General features: G+C 36.2%; 2 protein-coding genes across 3 annotated transcripts; both read left to right on the plus strand.

The window, feature by feature from the left end:
* Nucleotides 1-11616: 11616 nt before the first annotated feature.
* LOC125187969 (protein ALTERED PHOSPHATE STARVATION RESPONSE 1) lies at nt 11617-16027 on the plus strand. 2 transcript variants are annotated; one of them, XR_007170685.1, is made up of 5 exons: nt 11617-13205; nt 13422-13603; nt 14243-14466; nt 14786-15588; nt 15712-16027. XR_007170685.1 is itself a non-coding variant. In XM_048084668.1 (4 exons), exons 1-4 carry the CDS (start codon nt 11876-11878, stop codon nt 15528-15530), a joined length of 2481 nt encoding a protein of 826 aa, XP_047940625.1. In that variant the 5' UTR covers nt 11617-11875; the 3' UTR covers nt 15531-16027. The 2 variants fall into 2 exon arrangements, 1 of the variants encoding a protein (XP_047940625.1); XM_048084668.1 differs by having other exon boundaries at nt 14786-16027.
* Nucleotides 16028-18635: 2608 nt separating this feature from the next.
* On the plus strand, nt 18636-22330 carry LOC125189011 (serine/threonine-protein kinase BSK1). The gene is made up of 9 exons (XM_048086175.1): nt 18636-19245; nt 19403-19538; nt 19788-19921; nt 20025-20130; nt 20712-20797; nt 21188-21376; nt 21458-21622; nt 21712-21825; nt 21937-22330. The coding sequence occupies exons 1-9, from the start codon at nt 18886-18888 to the stop codon at nt 22189-22191; spliced, it is 1545 nt and encodes a 514-aa protein (XP_047942132.1). The 5' UTR covers nt 18636-18885; the 3' UTR covers nt 22192-22330.
* Nucleotides 22331-23243: the final 913 nt, after the last annotated feature.

A 23243-nucleotide genomic window follows, 5' to 3' on the forward strand; every position in this document is an offset into this window, starting at 1 on the left:
GTTCTTTTTATTAGATATATTTTGGACTACTTCGTATTAAATATATATGCATTTTGCCATTTTTACAATTTTTATATTGTATAATTATATATATATATTATGTTTAACCATGAAAAAATATATAGTGAAGTTCAGCCCTTACAGTCGAATTTTTCTGCGTCCGCCCCTGTTCATATGCACAGGTGATGCCTTTGGAGTAACCAATCCACCACCAGTAACACTGTAATAATCACAATCATTTATTTTAGGTAAAAATAGGATAGGTTCGATCTATACCAAGGGTCTCCTAAAACGGTTTATTATTAATGGAATTCCTGTTGGCTCTCGGTGAAATACTCGTTTGGCCGAGGGCTTCCAAATACATCGCAAGCTGCACCGATACAAACAAATAATCAACCCGCAATGAATTGGGAAGGTATAGTAGTGCTATAAACAACCCAATATCGAATACTGACAGTAGCATCCGCAAGAGAATATCATACTATTAAATTTACATGCATTATTTTAACTTATATATCACGTTAAACTTTAAATTATATTCATTTTAGTACAAAAAATGGGGCTCACACGAGGTTTTAGTTTGATAATTGGGCAGAGTTGAATAGCCTTCGACTTAGCTTTCCCAGATTATTCATGTTGTCTACACAGAAACAAGATCTTGTTCGAGAAATGGGTATATGGATGAATGGGGAGTGGAGATGGGCCTTCAATTGGAGGCGAAATCTTTTTGCGTGGGAAGAAGAATCCTTAAGAGACCTCATCAGCGTCGTGAATCTTACAAAGCCGTCTGAAAACGTAAATGACAGGAGGGTGCGATTGAGTGACTTATCAAATTCCTTCTCGGTGTCTGACTTTGTCTGCAGGTTACCAAGATCATGGAGGACGAGAGCTCACCACAAGCTCAAGGGAGGCTCGCATGGAAAATATTGCTCCTCCAAGAGCACACCTTCAAGTTTGGTTTCTTCTTCAAGGAAAAATCAACACTAAAGAGAGATTTTTCAGCCTGGGAGCAGCTAGAATTGAGGATGATCGATGCATTTTGTGCAAAGAAGAGACTGAAACTGTTGAACACTTGTTTTTTTGCTGCAAATCATCGAGCAATCTCTGGTATCACTATTGCAAATGTTGGGATTTATCTTTTTGTCTTCCCAAAGATCCAAAGACATGTCTGCTTTCTTGGGTGGGTGCTCCGTTCAACAGATTTGATAAGCGTTTGTGGACCGCCAAGTTTTATGTTGTCGCGTGGACAATTTGGGATATTAGAAACAAAATGGCATTCCAAGATTTTAAACCTAACTGGGAGTTCGAGAAGAAGCGACTCTTTTGGCGCATTGGAACTTGGGCGAAAGGATGGTGCCCGAATTTTCCCTTTGCAGCGGGGTTGTTAGAGGATGACTTGAAGGCTGTCAGAGGCTGGGCAGGAACAAGAGCTCCACGAAGAGGTAGGTTGTGCTGACTTTTTTAAATTCCGAGCTCTTGTTGTTTTTTCCTTCTTTTGTGCCTTTGTTATGGGTTTTGGCTTGGTGAGAGGATGGGTGGTTTGCTGCGTGTTGGGGCTGCTTTGTTTGGTAGTTTTTGCTTGTTTTGGATCCCTTTTTTTTGGGAGGTAGGGGGTTTCGCTTTTGTTGGTGGTCTCGCCTTTGGGCTTGCCTCTTTGTAGCTCGCCGTCTTGTGGTTTGAGCATTTGCTATTTATCAAAAAAAAAATAAAAAATGATGTGAACATTATGAGTTAAGTATTTATTTAAATTCTAAGTTATTGTCTATATACCAAAAATATCGGTATCACACGATCTAGATTGTTACCGATGCTGATGCATTTTATTAGTAGTATACTACCTTGTATTGTTTCAAGTACTGTAGTATACTATTTGAAGTTGTGATAAATTAAAGGCGAGAATAATTCATTCTCTTATATCATTATAAATATTTGAAGTTGTGATAAATTAAAGGCGAGAATAATTCATTCTCTTATATCATTATAAATCATTAGAATTGAAGTACTAACAATAAAAAATCTGTGGCATTGTATATACATGTACGAGTTTGGAGAGTGGGGTCCAGAGATGCGAAAGAGTTTAAAAAACACAAAATAATTGATGGAAAAGGTGCACCCATCTCATGGTGTTGTAGCAAATTGGACATAGTATAGTGGACCTTCATTTCTAAATTCAAGAGAGAGAGAAACATGAAATAAGGTGAAACTTTTGATCAACAGAGATTTGCTGGTGTTCAAGATCTCCCCAGGCCCAGCTCCCACCCACCCATGCATATATATACACACATAAATCTCTCCCAAATAGTATTTAATATTTTGGTTCCTGCAATTTGATTTGTGAAAATTGTAGTAATTCAAATACATAGGGAAAAAAAGTAGAGAAATGAATGATCCACACATAGATTATTCCTAGAAAACCACAAATAAAAAATAAGGTATGGTATTCTTCCCCACATGTTTATCTTTTGAGAAAAAGTGACACATAACATGCAAATAAAACAAACTGAGAAAAAGGAGATAAATGAGAAGAGATCTCACAACTCACAATCCCAGAATTAATATAATTAAAGTGTATCTACGAACACACACACACACATATAAATTGCATGTATTGAAACAAAAGACTTAATTACTATAGTATACAAAATAAATACTTAAAAAAAATGGAATGTTGGATGGAAGCCAAAAGGGAGATTTGTTCCCGGGAAACATGGATGGGAAATTGTGCAGTACAATTGGAATTTTAAAAGTGATTTCATTCTCCCACCCCATCACTCTCCCTACAATTAATTTAATTTCGATTAAATAAATAGTGCTATTGTTTACTCAATTTTTTCTACTAACTTTCTTGTTGTATATGCAATATATAAGTAACAAAACTAATCTTTATCGTGGAATACATGCAATTTTAACAATATGTGTGTAGAGAGAGGTTCAATTTTTGAGTTTTGATTTGGAAAAACCACACCGTGTAGTACTTTCACTTTCAATTACAGCAAAATTTTTAATCTTAACATAAATAAAAGTGTCAATGGTGACTTCAGTTTATAACAAAATGAACTTTCTAATACTGGAATTTACACTTACTTATAGCAATATTATGACTTTATGTTTGAATTACTTAGTTACTTATAATAGCAAGTGAAGTATATTAACATAAATAAAAGTGTCAACGATGACATCAGTTTATAACAAAAAAAAAAATCGACGTAAGGATCTAATATTACTTATTATACATGCTAAATTTGAACAAATGATAAAACACTAACCAAAATTCTAAAAATAAATACATAAGCCTAAACACTTATTCATGTCTTTTTTAATAGTAGTACTTATATTTATAGTACAATGCATCACATGGGCACAGTCAAATGGACCCTCGCAACCTGTTTGTGATGCAACAATATTTGATACATTTGCCAACTTTTAGAGGGAGAGGAAGTAGAAAAGGGGTATTTTTGTATAAAAGATGAGCAGCAGCCACTCACTTTTTAAGTTGCACATTTAAAGAACATCACTAGAAGCGCATACACACACACACACACACGCACGGATTGCAGTGTACGTAGAGCTAGGAATTTAACGCTGGGAGATTCAAACCACTATTGACGGTTGTAATTAAGTTAAATTTTAGTGTTGGGATCACCAAAAGCAATTGCGACATGAGTAATGGAGTAATGAGAGCTAAGAGAGATATGTAATGAGACCGAAATAGTGAGAGGATAAGCAACAATAACTAAGTAAAAAGTCTATTTTATCAAATAATCTTGTGCTAAGCTTAACATGAAATTAAAATACAAATTCAATTCACGACTTATATTTTGTTTAACAAATCTCAAAAATCTTAGTATTGCATTTTTTTTTTCAAATTCTCCGCTTCAACTTATTTAAAACTGTAATACAATAAAGTTTTACTATAATTAAAATATTTATTAAATATCCAATATAATTTTGAAATTGGCCTATGAGCGCCGCCAATTTTAATTTTTAGTTTTTTATCCACCAAAGTTTAGAATGGCAGAAATTAGCCCAATCCAAGTGTCTAGTTGACTAATTAAATTCTTTATATATTAATCCAAGTTCATTGATCTAAAGCATTTGGAATGAGTTTGAAGAAGAAGATACTACTAATACTACTACTACATATTTTATGTAGCTTAAAGAGTGAAGAGGAATTTAAGAGAAGTGACATCAATTTACAATTATTGGGATCACAATCAAATCTAAAGCACCTGCTGTCAGCTTCCAACTTGCCTTGTGCATGTCACTTGAATTCTCTCCATCTTCTCATCATGGAGAGAAAAAGGGCTTCTATCTATCTAAAAATGTACCACATCACCAATTCATACACTACTACTACTAAACTATACTATACTATAATTACTCATGTATAAAATAAAGGCACTAGTCATTTTTTGAATAAATTAAAAGTGTGATTCTTCTTGAACGTAGGATGCATGTGTAGATTGGAATTGTAAAGATTCCAAAATGGATATTTAAATCTGCACTTCTATTCCACTATTAAGGTTAACTTGTCTTGTAATACTATTGTTTTTACTGATGAAAATGTTGGTATTGTCAGAAACGCATGTGGTAAACTCTGTGCCGCCATGAACTAAATAGTGATCGCTTTTTTTCATTGATTAAATATTCTAGACTTATTTATTTATGTAATTAAAACTTTACTTGGAGTCTTGGAGATTCCATTCCAGTTGCTGCGTCGCACCAAACACAAGATCTAAAAAAAGTAATAAAAGGATACTTCTTTTAATATTATTAAAAAATTTATGTTAGTATATGACTGTCAAACCACTCAATTTTCAAAAACCAATTCTTCATATAAAATGAATTTAATTATATGGAGATTTAGTTATGCTTTTGGTATTTATCTTTGCAGAAGACCAACCAGAACAAGAATCTAATTATATGAAATCATCTTTTATGTTTGCCTCTATAAAACCACTCTAGTATTTTAGTCGTATTAATTAATTCAACTATATTCCATTTTTAACTTTTAACTTTACAAATTCTTGTTGGCTAAAGCTGCTAACTTCTCTAAAACTATTTGACAACCACTTATTAATAATCTCCGCCTAGGAATATTAAGATTTATCTAAGTTATTTCATACTCCTTCTAAAGAATATGCACTTTGGGTTCGGTACAGAGTTAATGCAAAATTAGTAAAGGAAAAGAGAGGTAGAGAGAAAAAGTAATTAAAGTATTATTAGTGAAGAATAAATTCTATAAAAAAAAAGAGTTTCCAAAATTAGAAAGCGCATGTAGGAAGTAGTATTTAATTGTTTATATTGACCGTTGAATTATGAATAACAGAAGTGATTGGTTGTTTCTTAAAAGAAAAATTCAATTCAATTTATTCTCTAACCAAAACAAAAATTTTGATTGTTTACTTAATTAAGTTACTCTTTTACTCCTTTATTTTAACTTTGATCCTTTTGTCACGTGCAGACACAACTGGGGTTAGAATGGGAATATTCAAAATCAGAGCATTTCCAAAATAAATAAAAAAATTGAAACCATCTTTTTTGAAGAGGACAATGCCAACCATAGTGGGATTCCAATCATACCACCTCAAGAAATCTTCTTTTTTCTTTTCTATTTTATTTTCGCTTTTATGGTATGTTGGAAAGTTTTTTCATAATTATCTGTAGTTCCTATTCTTGCTCATATCTTCTCTTTTTCTAATCTCGATTAATTATTGGTTATAATAGTACAAACAAAAAAGTACCACTAAGAGACACCTAGGGGTGGGCTGGATCACAACAAAAAATTGTCACCTCACAACGTAGTACTAATGAGGCCCAATAAACATGTAAGAGTATCCGCAACGGAATGGGAGGAAGTACTATACTAAGTGCACACACTTTATTCGACCACGTTATAACTGAAGAAGCATTGAATGCACATATACATGTAAATGCTCTTACAAGCACGACATTCGTGCTTGCAAGCCATGTGGCCCTCCTTAGCGTGTTGCACACGCTAATGTTGTGCGCGTAGACTACACCATAGTCATTCATTTTCAAACAAATCTATGAAAACCAATTTAATACTCTCTATAAAAGAAATCTCTCCCTTATCTCCCTATTTATTGTTGAATTAACAGTAAATAATTTTTTTAATCATGTCCACATCTATAAATATTTCCCCTTTATACCCCGCTTAATTCATACCACAATTTCAATTCGATCTCTAATTTCTTTCCAACTTCTTTCCATACTTCAATCGTTTTATATTTTCTAAAATTCTATTCATTTAATTAATAGGACTCTTGAAATAATAAATAATGTCGAGAATCTCCAAAGACGGTTGCTTGCTCATTGTTAGAGTTGTCGACATTATTCACTAATCCAAGAGTCCTAACTCCTAATCGGTGAGCAAGCATCATTAAAGATACTCGACATGTTTATGTAATTTTACTTTAATTATGCACAGTAATTTTAAAAATTTCATATAATTCCTATTTTTTAATTATTTATGAATGAATTTAATCAGATTATATAAATATATAGTAATTAATAATTATGAAATATTTTTAAAATAATAATATAAGTAAAAATATGTATCGTAAAGTTTGTAGATGCTAACTGTTTAGTGATACTATGAGAAAAAGTAAGTGCGTGATATTGAATCGTCAATATATAGTGTAAGTGAAATGCTCCTTAATATGAAGTACGGAGTACTTCTAAAATATAGAAGCCAAACTGTTAATCTATTACTGTGTGATATAGAATCGTCAATGAATAGTGTATGTGAAGTGCTACTGAATAGTTAACACTTTTAAAAATATAGAGATCATACAAATCTTAATTTATTATATTTATATATCTAAGTTTGTATCTATCACAAAAAAAAAGTGTGGAAAAATATTACTACGTGAGACTGATTCTCGAATCAAAATTTATAAAACGGGTCAACATGTAGACCATAATCGATTTTGAGTCTTGACCCACCAAGATTTATGTTTTGATCTAATTATAAACCAGTGGTATGAATTTGACAAGGTCTTTTGTACCTTGTATTATGGCGTCTGATTAGTCAAAATTAATCAAATAATTCAAAACTCTTTACATTCTGATTCCAAAATGTAAACACGAGACTATATTATAAATACATGATAAATTCAAATTGCACGTAGCTATAATAGCTTCTAGACATGTCAAAACACACCAAAGAGCACGTTAAAATAATTAATTATTTTCGATTTCTTTGTACAAAAAAGTTAAAGAGTATTTAAAGATTTTGTTCATATATATGTGATTGATTGCGCTATAACTCATATTTATGGTGGCATTGACTGGGGATCCTTGCACATAAAAGTTCGTATTAAATATTCAATATTAATATTCTTAACAATACATATGTAATTATAAATATTATTAAATACAATGTTCATGAATCATGACCCCTTTGCACTCATTCTTACCTACCTAGCTATTCATTCCTTTTGCATTTTGGCTCATGCAATCAACAAAGGAGCATCATACAAAAATTATTCATGTTCGGTAAATTTTTGGTATAGTGACAAATAAATCAGCTCAAAATTTCATCTTTAGATGAGTTGAGATTGGTGGTCACCTCCACTTCTCACCAAAAAAGACAATTAGTTAGGACTATATGATAAATTAATGTTTAAAACTTTATAAAATAATCTTAATTTCAGTTAGGTTCCATTATTTCATTATTGCCAAAAGTTGATTTAATTATATCGTGCACCTCTCCATTAAAATAGTGATTGAGACACGAGAGTCAAATAATCATTTCGTGTTATTCAATTGTTATGTAAACTCTAAGTTAGAGACATTCCCAAACGAGGTATTTCGTTAATATTTTATGCTCTGAGACAATTATGCAAAGTAACTTAATATAGTTGTGTGAGGTAACAAGCACCTAAAATAACATACTAACATAAAATAATAGTGATGATGCCATGTCTCAAAGCATTTATGTTTAGTTTGTACGAATACATGTAATAACGTGGCAATTAAATCACCAATAATATTGGCAAAGAACTACAAATTAATTGCATACTATTAATTAAATTGTCGAGCCAGTAAACCAATGTTTTATAAGCAAATTTAGTACTAATTGTAATTTAGTTTAAACTAGTCTTAACCCACATGCGATGCACGACGGAATATTTTTTTGTCATACAATTTTAAATTGTTAATCGATTAATTAAAATAAAAAATAATATAATTATATACGATTTAAAATAGAAAGATATACTACTATGTAATAAAAATTCAATAAATATATACTCAATTCATTTTACACCTAAAGACATTAACTTAAACATATTTAAAATTGAATTGAGACAAACACAATTATTTGGACAATGATAAAGAGACTACATTAAGTGTTGACATTTTTGAAAAATATGTTTAAAATAATCCTTCATATTTCTCTACTAAAAATAATAAATTGTGTAAAGATGAAGATAAATACTATCTATGTTTGAGTTAAGGATGTTACAATTCTTCTCTTTCTAAGAACTGTAAGAAATATTGGGATAAAATTCTGGAACCATATACACGCGGTACTCTAACTTTTGTAATCAAAGGAAAAAAACAACAATAAATGAAATGGAAATTACAATGAAAATTAGTCAAGAAAAACCATCTTTCCGCAAGACAAATTACATCACGGTTAGTGCTCTCGGATTGACATATTTTCCCCAGAGATGAAAACGACTTCCTCCTAACGTATATAACATCTCAAACCTGCTAGGCACCTATAAGCTTGACGGGGCTCCAAAATCGAGCAAAACAATGTTCCTAAAATGTGCAATAAAATGTTGAGAGCTTGAGAGAGAATGAAGAATATTTTGTTAGTGTGTATATTGTATTTCATCCACAATTCTATGCCTTTTATAGGTACAAAATTAGTAAATGAGAGGAATTATAACATCATAATTTTAAAATCAAGACAATATAGGTTACAAAATTTGTTAAATGCTCATTATTCTATTTAAATATTTGTAACCTCCAATGAGTCATTGTAGTGCTTTAAGAATTAGTCAAATGCTGATTAAAATATCTAAATAAATATTCATGAGTTACTTAAAATATTCAAATTGGTCCATAACTTATAAATATTTCAGAATAAGGACAAAACATATAAATATTTCAAAAAAAGGCCAAAACTCGCCTTTTATTAATGCATAAATAGATAAATCAAATACTACAATCATATCAAATTGCAATCAGTCCTTGAAGGGAAATAAAGAGGAAAGTGAAGGCCAAAATGGGAATAGAGAATCATGTTTTTTAAATTCAAAGTTTCAACGGTGAAGGCTACACGAGTCAACTCATAAATCGTCCAATTTCCCCTTAATTTCCAATGACTACTAATCTTTTTCGGTAAAGTAACAGCCCACTAATCACTACAAATTGATATTCTTCTCCAAAAATGAAAAAGAAACAAATTTTAATATAATCACAAATTATTTGACTGAAAATTCATTTTTTGAGTGTTCTCTGGAACATTCAAAGAATATTAAATTTGTTTACGTGTGGAGAAATATTTTAATATAATCACAGATTATTTGACTAAAAAATCATTTTATAAACTAATTTACTATTGTCTTCCAAAAAATATTCAAAGCATATTAAATTTAATTTTTATGCGGCCAAGTTTAGGTCAATGATCCATAAAGCTAAATTTTATTCGAGAGATCTTGCGAGATATTTCGTTTCCGACAAAAAAAACTCAATGTAGAAATGTGACAATTTTATTAAATATTACTCGTGTTAAAGCTCTGATTAATAGTGAAAATCTTATTCAAGAAATCTCTAGATATCTCGACTCCGAAAAACTTAAACTAGAATCATTGAAAAATATTTATCTCATTATTGACAAATTTAGTTTATTAGTCGTGTGTATAATAAGTAGACACAGAAGAAGCAGTAAAAATTGGTATATTTGGAATAAAATAAATATTTATAGTCCTTAGAGCACTCCTATTGGCGACGGCGATAATCCGGCGATTTTTCGCCGGATATCGCCGACTTATCGCCGGCCATTGGGAGGAGGTCGGCGATTTTTCGGCGAATTTCCTACCGATTTTACGCCAAACGGCGTTTTATCGCCGGGCTATCGCCGGATCATCGCCGGCCACTGTGGGGAGCTGTTCGGCGATAATCCGGCGATGATCATATATATATATATTTTTTTTCCTTCAACGGTCATATTCTAAATTCCACCCCTATAAATATTTCATCCTCTTCCTCCATTCATCACCCACAAACTTCATTCACACAAATTTTCAATCTTTTTTCTCTCCATCTTTATTAAATGAGTTCTGATTCATCGTCTCGTGCTCAGTCCGACGAGGAAATATCACATTCTTCTTCCGAAGAAGAGGTACCTCCCGCTCCCACCGGATGGGATGTAGCGGGTTTCGCCAACAACCCAATCAACAACTATATCTCCCGCCGCATACAAAGCGAGATCACCACATTGGTGCGCACGATCGGCTGTTCACAGATTATTTCGCGGAGGAACCACGTTATCCGGCAGCATGTATTTCGTCGCTCGGCCCGTAATGCGCTCGCTTCCTCTTCTCGCGTGATTGTTAATGCGTTGTCTCGCTGGCCAGCATCTCGAAGTTCCGCGGCTCCAATGCGAGACGTACAGAGAAGCTTCCCTGATCATCGCCCGCTGCAGGTCGCACCACACTATCCCATAGCTTGGCATATGTAGAGGGTCCGCCGACATGTTCGATGAGTATCTCGCAACGCGGCGAGACGATCGGCAACGAGTGCCCGAAGCAATTTCGCGTCGCGTGGGCGGTAGAGATAGCTGGGAAAGCACTACTTCGTCGCTCGGACGCAATGACCGTCGGGGCTCACTGGATCGGGCACCGGAGGACCGCGACGGCTTCCGGGGATGCTCGGGCAAGCATCGATCTATACCCTGCATCGGGCAGCCGAAGAATCGCCCAACCGCAGTGATCATCATGCATAACATGATCATCGAAGATGAACACGAAGGCGTCCTCGACGTCACCAACGACCCAAGTGTTGCATCATCGAGTCACGGTGTCTCAACCGAGTCCGCCCGCCAGGGTGTACCGCACAACGAACATGAACGGTTCCAGGCGTTCATGGACATACACCAGAAGGAGGCCCATCAAGCACTACAACACGATATCATCGAAGAATTGTGGGCAAATAGAAACCGCGCCCACCGCCCTTGAATTTTTTTTTCTTTGAATTTTTTTTTTGATTTTTTTTATCCATTCGTGTACTTTTTTTTTTTATTTTTATTTTCGTTGTAATGTGTACCCGTGTTTAATACAACGAACTTTATTTGTTGATGTGTACTATTATTTGTTTTATCTTATAAATTAAATAAGCTAGCTTATTATATATAAAAATAAAACAATTAAATTAGTGATGATGTAAAAATGAAATGTTGAGTTAGGGAGAAATAAGAGAGAAATAAGGGAGAAACCATTGCAGAGGTTGACTAAAAGTTGGCTAAAAACTGAAAATAAATTTTGGTGCTGATGTGGCGCTGATGTGGCAGGAGTTAGGGAGAAATAAGAGAGACTATTGAGAGTGGTCTTATAACTTTGACACTATCTTTATTCTTTACACACCGACGTTCATCCTCTTCTTCACAGTCTCTCTCTCTTTCTTCACCTCCTTCTCTTTCTCTCTCTCTCTCTACTCTGCCGCTATCCGACGACAATCTCTCTGCTGGCAAAACCAAGAAAGAAATTAAATTATTAAGCTAATGAAGAAAAGATTCCTTCCCTTTCCCCTTTTCCCCCAACCCTAAATTTCTCCCTATGCTTTAATCAAAATCACCTGGTTTTACCTCCAATTTCTCCTTTTTTTTACTCCCAAATCCATGGGCTGCGCCACCTCCAAGCCCGACGATTCTCCCGCGGTGCTTCTATGCCGGGAGCGCTGCACCTTCCTCGACGAAGCCGTACGGCAGCGTTTCGCCTTCGCCGAGGCTCACATGGCCTATCTCCACTCCCTCAAGGAGGTCGGCGGCTCTCTCGACCGCTTCTTCAGCCAGGATCCCGACGCCTCCTTCCACTCCCCGCCCTCGCCCGTTCTCAACCTCCCGGCGCACAGAAAGGGGGATTCTCCCTCCGCCTCGCCGCCGGATAAAATTCACCACCACCTCCCTTCCCGCTCCGACTCCGGCTCCCATCTCCACTTCCATTCCGACGATTCGGAGGACGAAGACGACGACGGCGGCGGAGGCTCCGACCTGGACTCGCTGCATCATCACCATGACGTCATCTCGCCGCCGCACCAGCAGCTCCCCTACGGCAGCAGAGGCTATTTCCCGGGCTATGAGAATCTCAATCTGAATATCCCCAACGGCGGCGGCGGCTTTATGAATGTGAATTACATGAAGAAGCATACGGCGCCGTCTGTGGTGTACACGCAGCGGCCGATGAATCCGGAAACTATGTATATGGGTGAATCTTCTTCCTCATACTATCCCAATCCTAGTTATTCCATCAATCAGAACGCAAACACTGCTTATCCTATGTATAATTACAATAATGGCTATTCCAATTACGGCGGCGGAGGTGGTTATTTTGACGGTTCTTCGCCGCCGGCGCCCTACGGAGGCGGCGGATATTCGTCGCAGCAGTCGGTGGCTTCGACTTCTAAAGCGCCCCCGGCGCCCCCTTCACCGCCGAGCTCATCTGCTTGGGATTTCTTGAACCCTTTTGAGAGCTATGACAAGTTTTATCCGCCTTACACTCCCAGCCGCGACTCGAGGGAGGTGAGGGAAGAGGAGGGGATTCCGGATTTGGAAGATGAGGAAGATGAGGTTGTGAAAGAAGTTCACGGCGATCAGAAATATGCGGATAGCGGGAGGAGCAGTTACTCCAAGCCAGGGGCATCGGAGGAAGAAGGAAGAGGTGTGAATGAAGCGGAATTGCATTACAGAGCGAGGCCTAGTGTTGGTATGGAGAGTGATGCGGTCGAGTATGAGGTGCATATGGTGGATAAGAAGGTTGTTGATGCCGAAGAGAGGGCGAAAGATCGGGGCAATGCTGCTGGGTTTAAGCCGCGTGGATTCAAAGGGGATTCGGAAGTTTTGAAGGAGATCCAAGCCCAGTTTGAGCGGGCTTCGGAATCTGGGAATGAGCTAGCAAAATTTCTTGAAGTTGGGAAGCTTCCGTATAAGCGGAAACATGGTGGCAATCATGGTAAAAATCTGATCTTTTTTTGTGTGTGATTGGTTTCTCGATTTGTTTCTGAATGCTGCTGCTCTGTACTTTGTTAGAAGAAAGCATTTATGAAGTAGTTAGTTTTTCCCCATTTCCTGCTTTTCTTGGTCAAATTATCTAGCTGTATATGCTTCCTCTGAACGGAATTTTGATTTTGATATTGATTTTGATTTTGATTTTGTATGGTGTGTCCAGTCTCTTCCAAGATACTGCATCTGCCAATGGTTTCTTCGCAACCTTCGACGTCGCAAAGCTCTGATAGTGCCGATCCTGCTCTTTTGGAGATCAATCAAGAACTGGAGCTTCGGTCCAAAAACCTTTCTTCTACTTTACATAAGCTCTATCTTTGGGAGAAAAAACTGTATGAAGAAGTTAAGGTAATCACAGTGTGCTGCATTATTTTCCTTAATTTCCCCAGCTATTATTTCTTCTTTTTAGTCCTATTGGAGCAATTGTGGTTGCTATATTATGCATGGTTGCTGATTGGTGGTTTGTGGAGTGTGGTCCCCTGCACATTTTCCAAGAATGCATTCAAGGAATTAGATGGTCCTTTGTATACATTTAATTCCACATCCATATTTTCTGTTAGGCAATAGGGATCATGACCCTTATTGCAAATAGCATAGCATTATAACTCTCCAATTATTATTGATCTGATTTTGTATGTTTTTTTTCTGCCCTTACCTAGTAACATAGAAGTTCCACCTATATAGTTTGGTTTAGTATTTGCTACTTGATGGAACTTCAGAGCAAGAAGAATTTATATGGATTTGGGTCTGTATATATCTAGCTCCCTGCTGTTATTTTCTTCTTATTTTACTGTATTTATTGTGCAACTGAAGATGTGGATTTTCTAGCTTAATTCATTTGATCGAGACCTTTTTTTTTATTCGAAGAAAACCAGTTTCTTTGTAGTTATGACCCATTTTAATCAAAGCAATCGCGACTTATCAGTTTGACGAAATTGATATTAATGATAAGGTCTCCCTCTTATAGATCTGTATATTCATTTCCAGGTTGAGGAAAGAATGAGGCTTCTTCATGAGCAGAAATCTAAAAAACTGAAGCGTTTGGATGAAAAAGGTGCCGAGACTCACAAAATTGATGTGACGAGGAAGTTGGTTAGAGATCTATCCACAAAAATCAGGATTGCAATTCAGGTCGTTGATAAGATCTCAGTGAAGATAAATACCGTGAGGGATGAGGAATTGTGGCCACAGCTAAATGAATTCATTCAAGGGTATGTCAATGTTAATATGTTCTTTGTAAAGAGCTTATCCTTATCTTGTTGCACTGTGGTTCTGCATCATTATAATTCTATGATTGTTTTTTTGTTGATTCTAAATTTGTATTGGGAGCTTGATGATTATAGTTATCTGAGAATTTCCACCTCTTTAATTTTGCGAACTTTTGTTACTTGCTCTGGTGAGCGTCTGGCTGGGGTTCACATCATCATTCATCCCTGCTATTATTGATTCATGACCTTTTTCCTAAAAATTTACGTTGAATATCATCTTAAAATATTATCATCTTGATGGCGTTTTGTCTAAATTTTACAGGTTGACTAGAATGTGGAAGTCGATGCTCGAGTGTCATCATAGTCAATGTCAAGCAATTGGAGAAGCCAAGCGATTAGATGCCATTGCATTTCGAAAGCACTTTAGTGATACTCATTTTGAAGCCACTAAACAGCTTCAACATGACGTAATTAATTGGACTCTAAGGTTCTCTTATTGGGTAACTGCACAAAAGGGTTTTGTCCGAGCATTGAATAACTGGCTTATGAAGTGTCTCCTCTATGTTCCTGAAGAAACGGCTGATGGGGTAGTCCCATTCTCTCCCGGTAGGATTGGCGCCCCTCCAGTGTTCGTGGTCTGCAATCAATGGTGGCAGTCTTTGGAAAGAATTTCTGAAACAGAAGTGATTGGTTCCATGCGAGACTTTGCCTCGACAGTCCTTCACCTATGGGACCAGGATAAGGCAGAAATGCGTCAGAGGATGTTGGCGAACAAGGACGATAGGAAGGTTAAGAGCCTCGATAAAGAGGATCAGAAGATACAAAAGGAGATTCAGGCTTTAGAAAAAAGGATGGTGGTAATGTCCGCAGATGACAACGGTATGCCACTAGCTGGACATGCCGTATATCAAAGCGAGACTACTAAAGGAGGGAGTCTGCAGGCAAGTCTGCAGCATGTACTTGAGGCAATGGAGAGGTTCACTGGCAACTCTCTTAAGGTCTATGAAGAGATACTGCAAAGAATCGAGGAGGACCATCTGGCCCGGGAGCAGGAAAAGGTTTCTTAATGTGGCTGATTTTTCTGATTAATGACCATCCATGGAGAGAGATGAATGGGATTGGGAGGTATTTTCAAATTTTCTTTCTTTTCCGTTGGCCTTCTTCTTCTCTTTATGTCATCAAGTTTGAGGGAGGATTGCATAAGAGCCCGCTGCTATTACATTTTGATGATTGATTATTGCAACGAAGGAGAGTAAAGGGCAATGCAGACGAGTGCTCATCTTGCTGTGGAATGATCTCAAGTGCGTTGTCGTATTGATTGACACTGGGTTGCTGGATGGGTATGATGCAGTCATCTCTCGGTGAATGGAGAGGGCAACACAGCGTGATTGGGGAAGAGAAGCCTTACTTTTCTGGGCTTTGTATTCCCGTTGGCATATATGCAGCAGGAGGCATGTACAAACAGTAGGTTGCATGTATTAGTAGTTTTGTCATCCATATTTTGTACAGGAATTCTTTACCTATTTATCTTTTATTATTCAAACTCTGATCTTGATGAGCAAAATGAAGTCTATTCTTTGTCCCAAAAATATGAAAAAAAAGTGTAATTAGGCGCACCACATGTGGGCCATTTCACATCTTGTTGCTCTAGCTTTTTCAGGGAATGTATAGGCTGGATTTCGCTAGTTTTCTCCTTCGGCCTTCCCATCTTGTCATCCCTACTTTGTCCACTCTCTACCGATTTCACAATAACACCGAGAGGCGATTTCACTAAAACAATTCTACTTTCATCTTTGTAAAGTAGAGAGATCAAGGTTTGATCTCTACTCTGTATTCTATGAAAATTAAGTTAATGGAATGAGATTAATCCTCTAATTGTTAATTTAACAGCTACTGGTGTAGTCAAAGTTTATGAGGCGTGATGATGATTAGTAGCAACAAAAGCCATTTATTTCGAATATATGCCTCCCAATCAACTTGATATTCAAATCTTCATGTGAATGTAATCAATAATTAGACCTAATCCTAACTACAATTACAATCAATCCACCCACCCCAATCATAAACAAACAGATTATGGGCATCAATTTTTCTACTCCAAAAAGTCCTTTTCTTATAGCCTTTTGATTGGCTTTATTAGATTCTTGAGATGTCCATAACATCCTAATTTGGTCTTTGGATTTTTCTATCGTGAATTGATTTTAATGTATGTGTTTCGTGTATATTGTCGAAACATGGGTACGAATGATTATAGGACATGTTTGTTGTTATTATTTTTAAACGTATGCCTTTCAATTTTTTACAGCGTTAAAATGATGAAAATACATTTCTTGAATTCTTTTTTGACTAATGAGAGTCATTTTCAAACAATGAATTTCAATCTTATATCATGGAAGACAATTAATTGTATATTGTCATTTATATGGGATCCACCACTCAAACAAAGTACTACGTACTATTTATTTTTTTATAACACTGATAAATATTCAAACACAGTATAATAAAATTTATGCGAAATTTACCTGAGCTAATAAGCAGTGTCCATGCATACAAAATAACTATATAGAGTACATTTAATTTATTTATATTATAAGTGTCGTTTTATTTATTTTCTTTTTATTCATGTATAGTACTCCTAATTACTATGTATAGATTTTGCTTATTGACATGTTTGGATTATTTTTGTATCAAATATTTAGAATTAATTTCTTAGAGTTATGATTTGAAAGAATACTCTCTCCACCCAATAATATATACACTCTATGTTATAATGATACAAATTTTAATGAACAATTTATAAAATAATAGAGATACTTTAAAATAGTTGAAGTAATGTGTATAAGATGATGGGTGAGTGATTAATTGCTAACTAATTAGTAATCTCAAACTAAGACTAAATCTTAGTCATTAGATTAGAAGATATAGTGGTTGAAATAATGCCACATGGATTATATTTTTAATTAAGAAAATTAATAAATAAAATTATAGGGTTTTAATGTCAATTCACTCTCATTAAAATCATCTTAAAACTTTAAATTTACGTAACTCTCTCAATTTAAATTATTTTTTTTCGCAAAAAATATTTCAAATTAATGATAATTTTATAAGGATTTTTTCCAACGAGATCTCAATTGCATATGTTCCGACGACGTTCGGATGATGAAATTTGATATTTTTTATTTTAGTTTTCGTAAATGTTGATAACCAGATTTTTATCAACAAATACATCAAAAAATCTCAATAAAACCATGTAAAAATCTCAATAAATATGTGTTGATATTTTCTTGTAATAGTGTTGATATTCTTATGTCATATTGTTGATATTTGTAATACACTATGTTGATATAAAAAAACATTCACGAAAATTATCATATGATAACATAATGACGATATTACCTTTTTGTTGATATTTTGTCAACTATTTATTAAGATTCGTAAGATTTAATCTCATCCACTCATTTTAAAATCTAAGGGTAGAGATTTTGTCTTAATTTTGATTAGGGTGCTATAAGCATTAGAATATGACCCATGATGTATATAAGTTTTGAGTTATTGAAATATTTTTAATAAATGGACATGCATGAATTTGATGGGATCAAACAAATATGGCAAAAAGAAATTATTTTTATTAGATGGAAATAACTGATGATGTATAAAAGTAATGACTTGTGAATTTTTTTTTTGTCATAAATGTAGTACGTTAATGGGATCAAACAAAAATGGGTAAAAAGAAATTATTTTTATGCTATGGAAGAAGTAATACTATTACTCTCATTTAGCTAGTAATTACAAAAAACAGAATTCAAATTGAGAACAAAACCGCCAAGATTCATATAAGAGAAATAGAGAGAATATGGTATAATTGGAGCAATTGACAATAATAAAATTTCATAAGTAAGAATATTCTACTTCGACATTAACCAACGCTTATTTTATCAATTAGCAAATTCTGCAGTTGAAAACAAGAAATTGGTCTTAAATTTTCCTCATCTTCTCTACCGACTTTCCAATCACCGCCACGTGTCGATTACGATAAGAGACCGACGATATGATATGTCTTGAGATATAAGATTAGATGCCTTTTTCCTATTCTTGATTTCCCACTAATTTACACGGTTAAGAATCACGAAAATCAGTGCTTAAATACCACTTAACCTATCAATGCTTGTTGCTTAAAGTTGATTAACTGCAAACAATGTGTTTACTGCATGTAAATAAAGCTCGAGGAGAGAGAAATAGGCAGTGATTGAGCTCGATTACGAGAAAAAAGATCCCATCTTTGCCTTTTCACTGTTCCTCTACACCCTCCAGACTGTTTCCCTCTCTCTATTAATGCTTTACTCGTGTCCAAGTTGCAATCTTGAAACTTGAAAGTTGAACAAAAGTAGGTTTGGTGAGAGAGAGAAAGAGAGGTTCTTGATTATGGGCTGCTGTGTTTCAAAATTCCCACCAACGGAGACGCACCCGGAAAAGGAGAAGCTCCAAAATCAGGGGGCGGTGCAGCTTGTAGGTGGTGGTAGACCGCCGCCGCCGTCTGCCTCCGCCGCCGCAGCTGGCGGCGGGGTGGAGCCCGGAGTGACCTCCTCTGGGGTTCCTTCTTTTTGCGAGTTTTCATTTGCAGACCTCAAAGCTGCCACGAATAACTTCAGCCCAGATTTTATTGTCTCAGAGAGCGGTGAAAAAGCCCCTAATGTTGTCTACAAAGGCCGCCTGCAAAACCGCCGGTGGATCGCCGTGAAGAGGTTTCCGAAGCTGTCTTGGCCTGACCCCAAACAGTTTGCGGTATATATATACATAAAGTTTTGATCTTTTTGTGATGGGATGTGTGTATTTGTGTTTTGTTTATAGTGGGCGTGTGTTGTTTGTCATCAGTGGTTTAATTCTTATACTATGGTGTTTGCAAGATTTGATTTTTGGTGGAATTTTGTTGTGTTTGTAGGAGGAGGCATGGGGGGTTGGGAAGTTGAGGCACCGGAGGCTGGCAAATTTGATTGGGTATTGCTGTGATGGTGATGAGAGGTTGTTGATTGCTGAGTTCATGCCCAACGACACTCTTGCCAAGCATTTATTCCACTGTATGTATTTGAATTTTGGTGTGTGTCTGTTAAGAAGTTACTTCCCTTTGTTGAAATGATTTGAATGCTGCAATTGATTGTTGGATTGAGTCTTTTGTTTCTTGTATGCTTGCATTTCTTCGGAATCTATCTGGATAAGTCCTTGATTCGTAAAATTGCAGATTAATGTGATCTTTTGTGCCTGCTTGTGTGTTTCATGTTAGACAATAAATGGGGAAAATTGATTCTTCTCTTCTTCAAATTCGATAGGGGAAAGGCAGACCATTGAATGGGCAATGCGCTTGAGAGTTGCACTTTATATAGCTGAAGCCTTGGAATACTGCTGCACTGAAGGCCGTCCGTTGTATCATGATCTCAATGCTTACAGGGTTCTCTTTGATGAGGTGATTCTACAAATATTGTTAGTTTTCAGGCTCGACTCTCATTGATGCCAGTTATATTTCTGTTTGAGTGTTATAATTATCGAAATTTGCCTCATGTTTGCAGGATGGTGATCCTCGGATTTCATGTTTCGGGCTGATGAAAAACAGTCGAGATGGGAAGAGTTATAGCACAAACCTTGCCTACACTCCCCCTGAATATTTGAAAAACGGTAACCTTTTTCAAGCTTGAAAGAATGTTATGTGTGGACAAGGACATAACTTGTTCCACGTGATTAGATGTGAATTTATTGAGCTTTCTGGTTGCATGTGCATATGGACACATGCGCTGCTTGTTTTCTTGCTTGCTAATTTTAGGTATCTTTTTGTGCCAGCTTCTTGACTCGAATAGATGAGAATGTGACTACTGAAATGCAAAGACAAAAGATTTAACATATAAATGTACTTGAAAATTTTTGCTTGATATATCACTCTCATAATCAGTCATGTGATTCTTCATAGTCAACAGTCGCACAAGGTAGTACTACTAGTATTATTTAGTGAGAACCGAGGGCCTACATTAGCAATGGCCTTTTAAGTTGTTGATGACATCTCATTAGTTCTGGGATTTCTGTCCAAACGAATGTCTCCTTTTAGTCTACGAACAAGTTCGATCATTTATCAATCCAAAAGTTGCACTGTTCTAGGGTTAAGCCTCTAAGCTTAGACTCGGTTATTTCATGTTTTCTTCGTTTCATTTCGTCTTTGAATGGACCGAATTATCACTTAATTACCTGTTGGATGTGCATTGTAGGAAGGGTTACCCCTGAAAGCGTCATCTTCAGCTTCGGTACTGTCCTCTTGGATCTACTGAGTGGAAAACACATACCTCCAAGTCATGTTCGTTTCTATCGTCATCTTAACATCTTTTTAATTTCTTATCTGTTTCATTTCATCTTTGTCCAATAATTCGCGTCCTAGCATATGCCTAGTTGAAGTGTTGTTGTCTGCTAGAAGTGCTAATGTCGATGATATACGTACTGCTATGCCATCTCTTCGGTCACTATGGACTTTTTTTTCAAGTAATGAAAATCATATGCAATGTTCCTATTCTGCTGTAGGTGAGTTGATGTACGTAATCTCAATCTCTGTGTTCCTGTTTGCTCGCGATGGAAATCTTTCGTTCCCTATTATTGCTAATCGCTTTATAGAGCCTCCCTGAATTTAGTGATGGTTATGAAGGTTCAAATTCGATTTTGTATAAGCTTGTTTGCTATGCTCCATATGCAGGCTCTTGATATGATACGAGGTAAAAACATCATACTGTTGATGGATTCTCATCTGGAGGGGAAGTTCTCGACTGAGGAAGCAACAATCGTTGTTGGCCTCGCCTCTCAGTGTTTACAATACGAACCTAGGGAGAGACCTAATATAAAGGATCTCGTTGCTACTCTTTCTCCGCTCCAGCCTAAATCCGACGTAAGCATCTGAAACTACTGTCTCGTATCAAACGAATCGTGTTTCTATTATGCTTTCTATGAACTCGATTTTGTATTTCAGGTGCCATCTTATGTCATGCTTGGGATTTCTAAACACGAAGAGAGCCCCCCAACACCGCAGCGCCCACTTTCGCCTATGGGCGAGGCATGTTCTCGACTGGACCTGACGGCTATACACCAAATCTTGGTGACCACACACTACCGGGATGATGAGGGAACGAATGAGGTAATCTTGAATTGTAGCTCACCAGTGCCTGCGGTTTTTGTCGAACTTTTAGCATTTCTCGTATGGCTTAATCTTCCTTCGACTTCTAGTTGTCGTTCCAAGAATGGACACAGCAGATGAGAGACATGCTCGATGCCAGAAAGCGTGGGGATTTCGCATTCCGTGACAAGGACTTCAAGACCGCTGTCGACTGCTACTCTCAGGTTCGATTCCCTCCACTTCATTGACGATACATAGAATTGCGTATTTGAATGATTGCATGATCGAACTAGCTCGATTTTATCTGAGCACGTTTGTTCTGTCCGTATACGCAGTTCATAGAAGTGGGCACGATGGTTTCTCCAACTGTATACGCTCGTCGTAGTCTGTGTTATCTGATGAACGACCAGCCTGATGTGGCCCTCCGAGACGCGATGCAAGCGCAGATCGTGTATCCGGACTGGCCGACTGCCTTCTACATGCAGTCGGTTGCCCTCGCGAAACTCGACATGCATCAGGATGCTGCAGACATGCTAAAGGATGCAACTGGATTGGAAGAGAAGAGGCAGAAAGGAGGAAGGCCCTCCTAACAATTTCACACCTTTTTAATCTTTCCTAAGTTTGTAAATTTTTTTGGTTCAGAAAAAATTCTAGCTTTTCTTGCTGAAATCAACAATGTATGTAATGTACAACATCTTTTTACCTTAATAAGAGATTCATTCATTTCAAGATTTCTGATGATTTATACTCCTTCCGTCCTACAAGAATATGCATTCTTTTCTCTTTTAATCTGTCCCACAAGAATATGCACTTTCTAATTTTGAAGTCTTTTTCTTTTTACCGAGAAGAGATCCATTCTCCACTAATAATGTTTTAATTACTTTTTCTCTCTGCGTCTTTCTTACTCTATCAATTTTATATTAAAATTTGTGCCGAATCCAAAGTGTATATATTTTTTAGGACAGAGGGAGTAGTATTTATGAAGCTTCTAAAATCTCGAAACAGTGATTTTGGAAAATTATAATTCAGAGCTATGATTTAGTTTTTTTTTTGTTTTCTTGTACTTTCTTCGTATTAAATTTTTACTTTATGCTTATTTTATTTATGTTTCAGTAGACGATATTCAAAACATGTAGCACATATTATTTTATTTGGTACGATGACGTCCAATATGTGTGGTCCGCATGTCATTTATGAACATGTAACACTTAATAATTGTTTTGAGTTTATCAAAATTAAATATGTGGTGAGACAATTATTCTCTTAGGCGAATGAAGATCGACAGATAATGCTTTGATACGATATGTTCTGATACGAGTGTAACCCCTCGTCCAACGGAGGTTACACCACCACGGGATGAGCCGCTGATCGAGCATGAGCAGTCGGACTTGGAACAGAGCAGCGATGAAGAGTTGAACGAGCCGGGACGGCCGCAGAGGCAGAGGAAGAGACCAGCCTGGTTCGCGGACTATGTTTCACGCTAGAATTATCATTAGTTAAATTTTACAGCTTTATTTATTGCCTTATATTATTTTTTTTGAACTATTTATTTTGAATTATTGAGTCGAGCAATTTATAAGCTCCGTTTCGGGTTTTCTTGTTGGTTCTTTCCCAAAATGATCGAGTCGAACCAAACATAGGG

Source organism: Salvia hispanica, chromosome 5 (genome assembly GCF_023119035.1).
Source record: "Salvia hispanica cultivar TCC Black 2014 chromosome 5, UniMelb_Shisp_WGS_1.0, whole genome shotgun sequence".
Lineage (NCBI taxonomy): Eukaryota > Viridiplantae > Streptophyta > Magnoliopsida > Lamiales > Lamiaceae > Salvia > Salvia hispanica.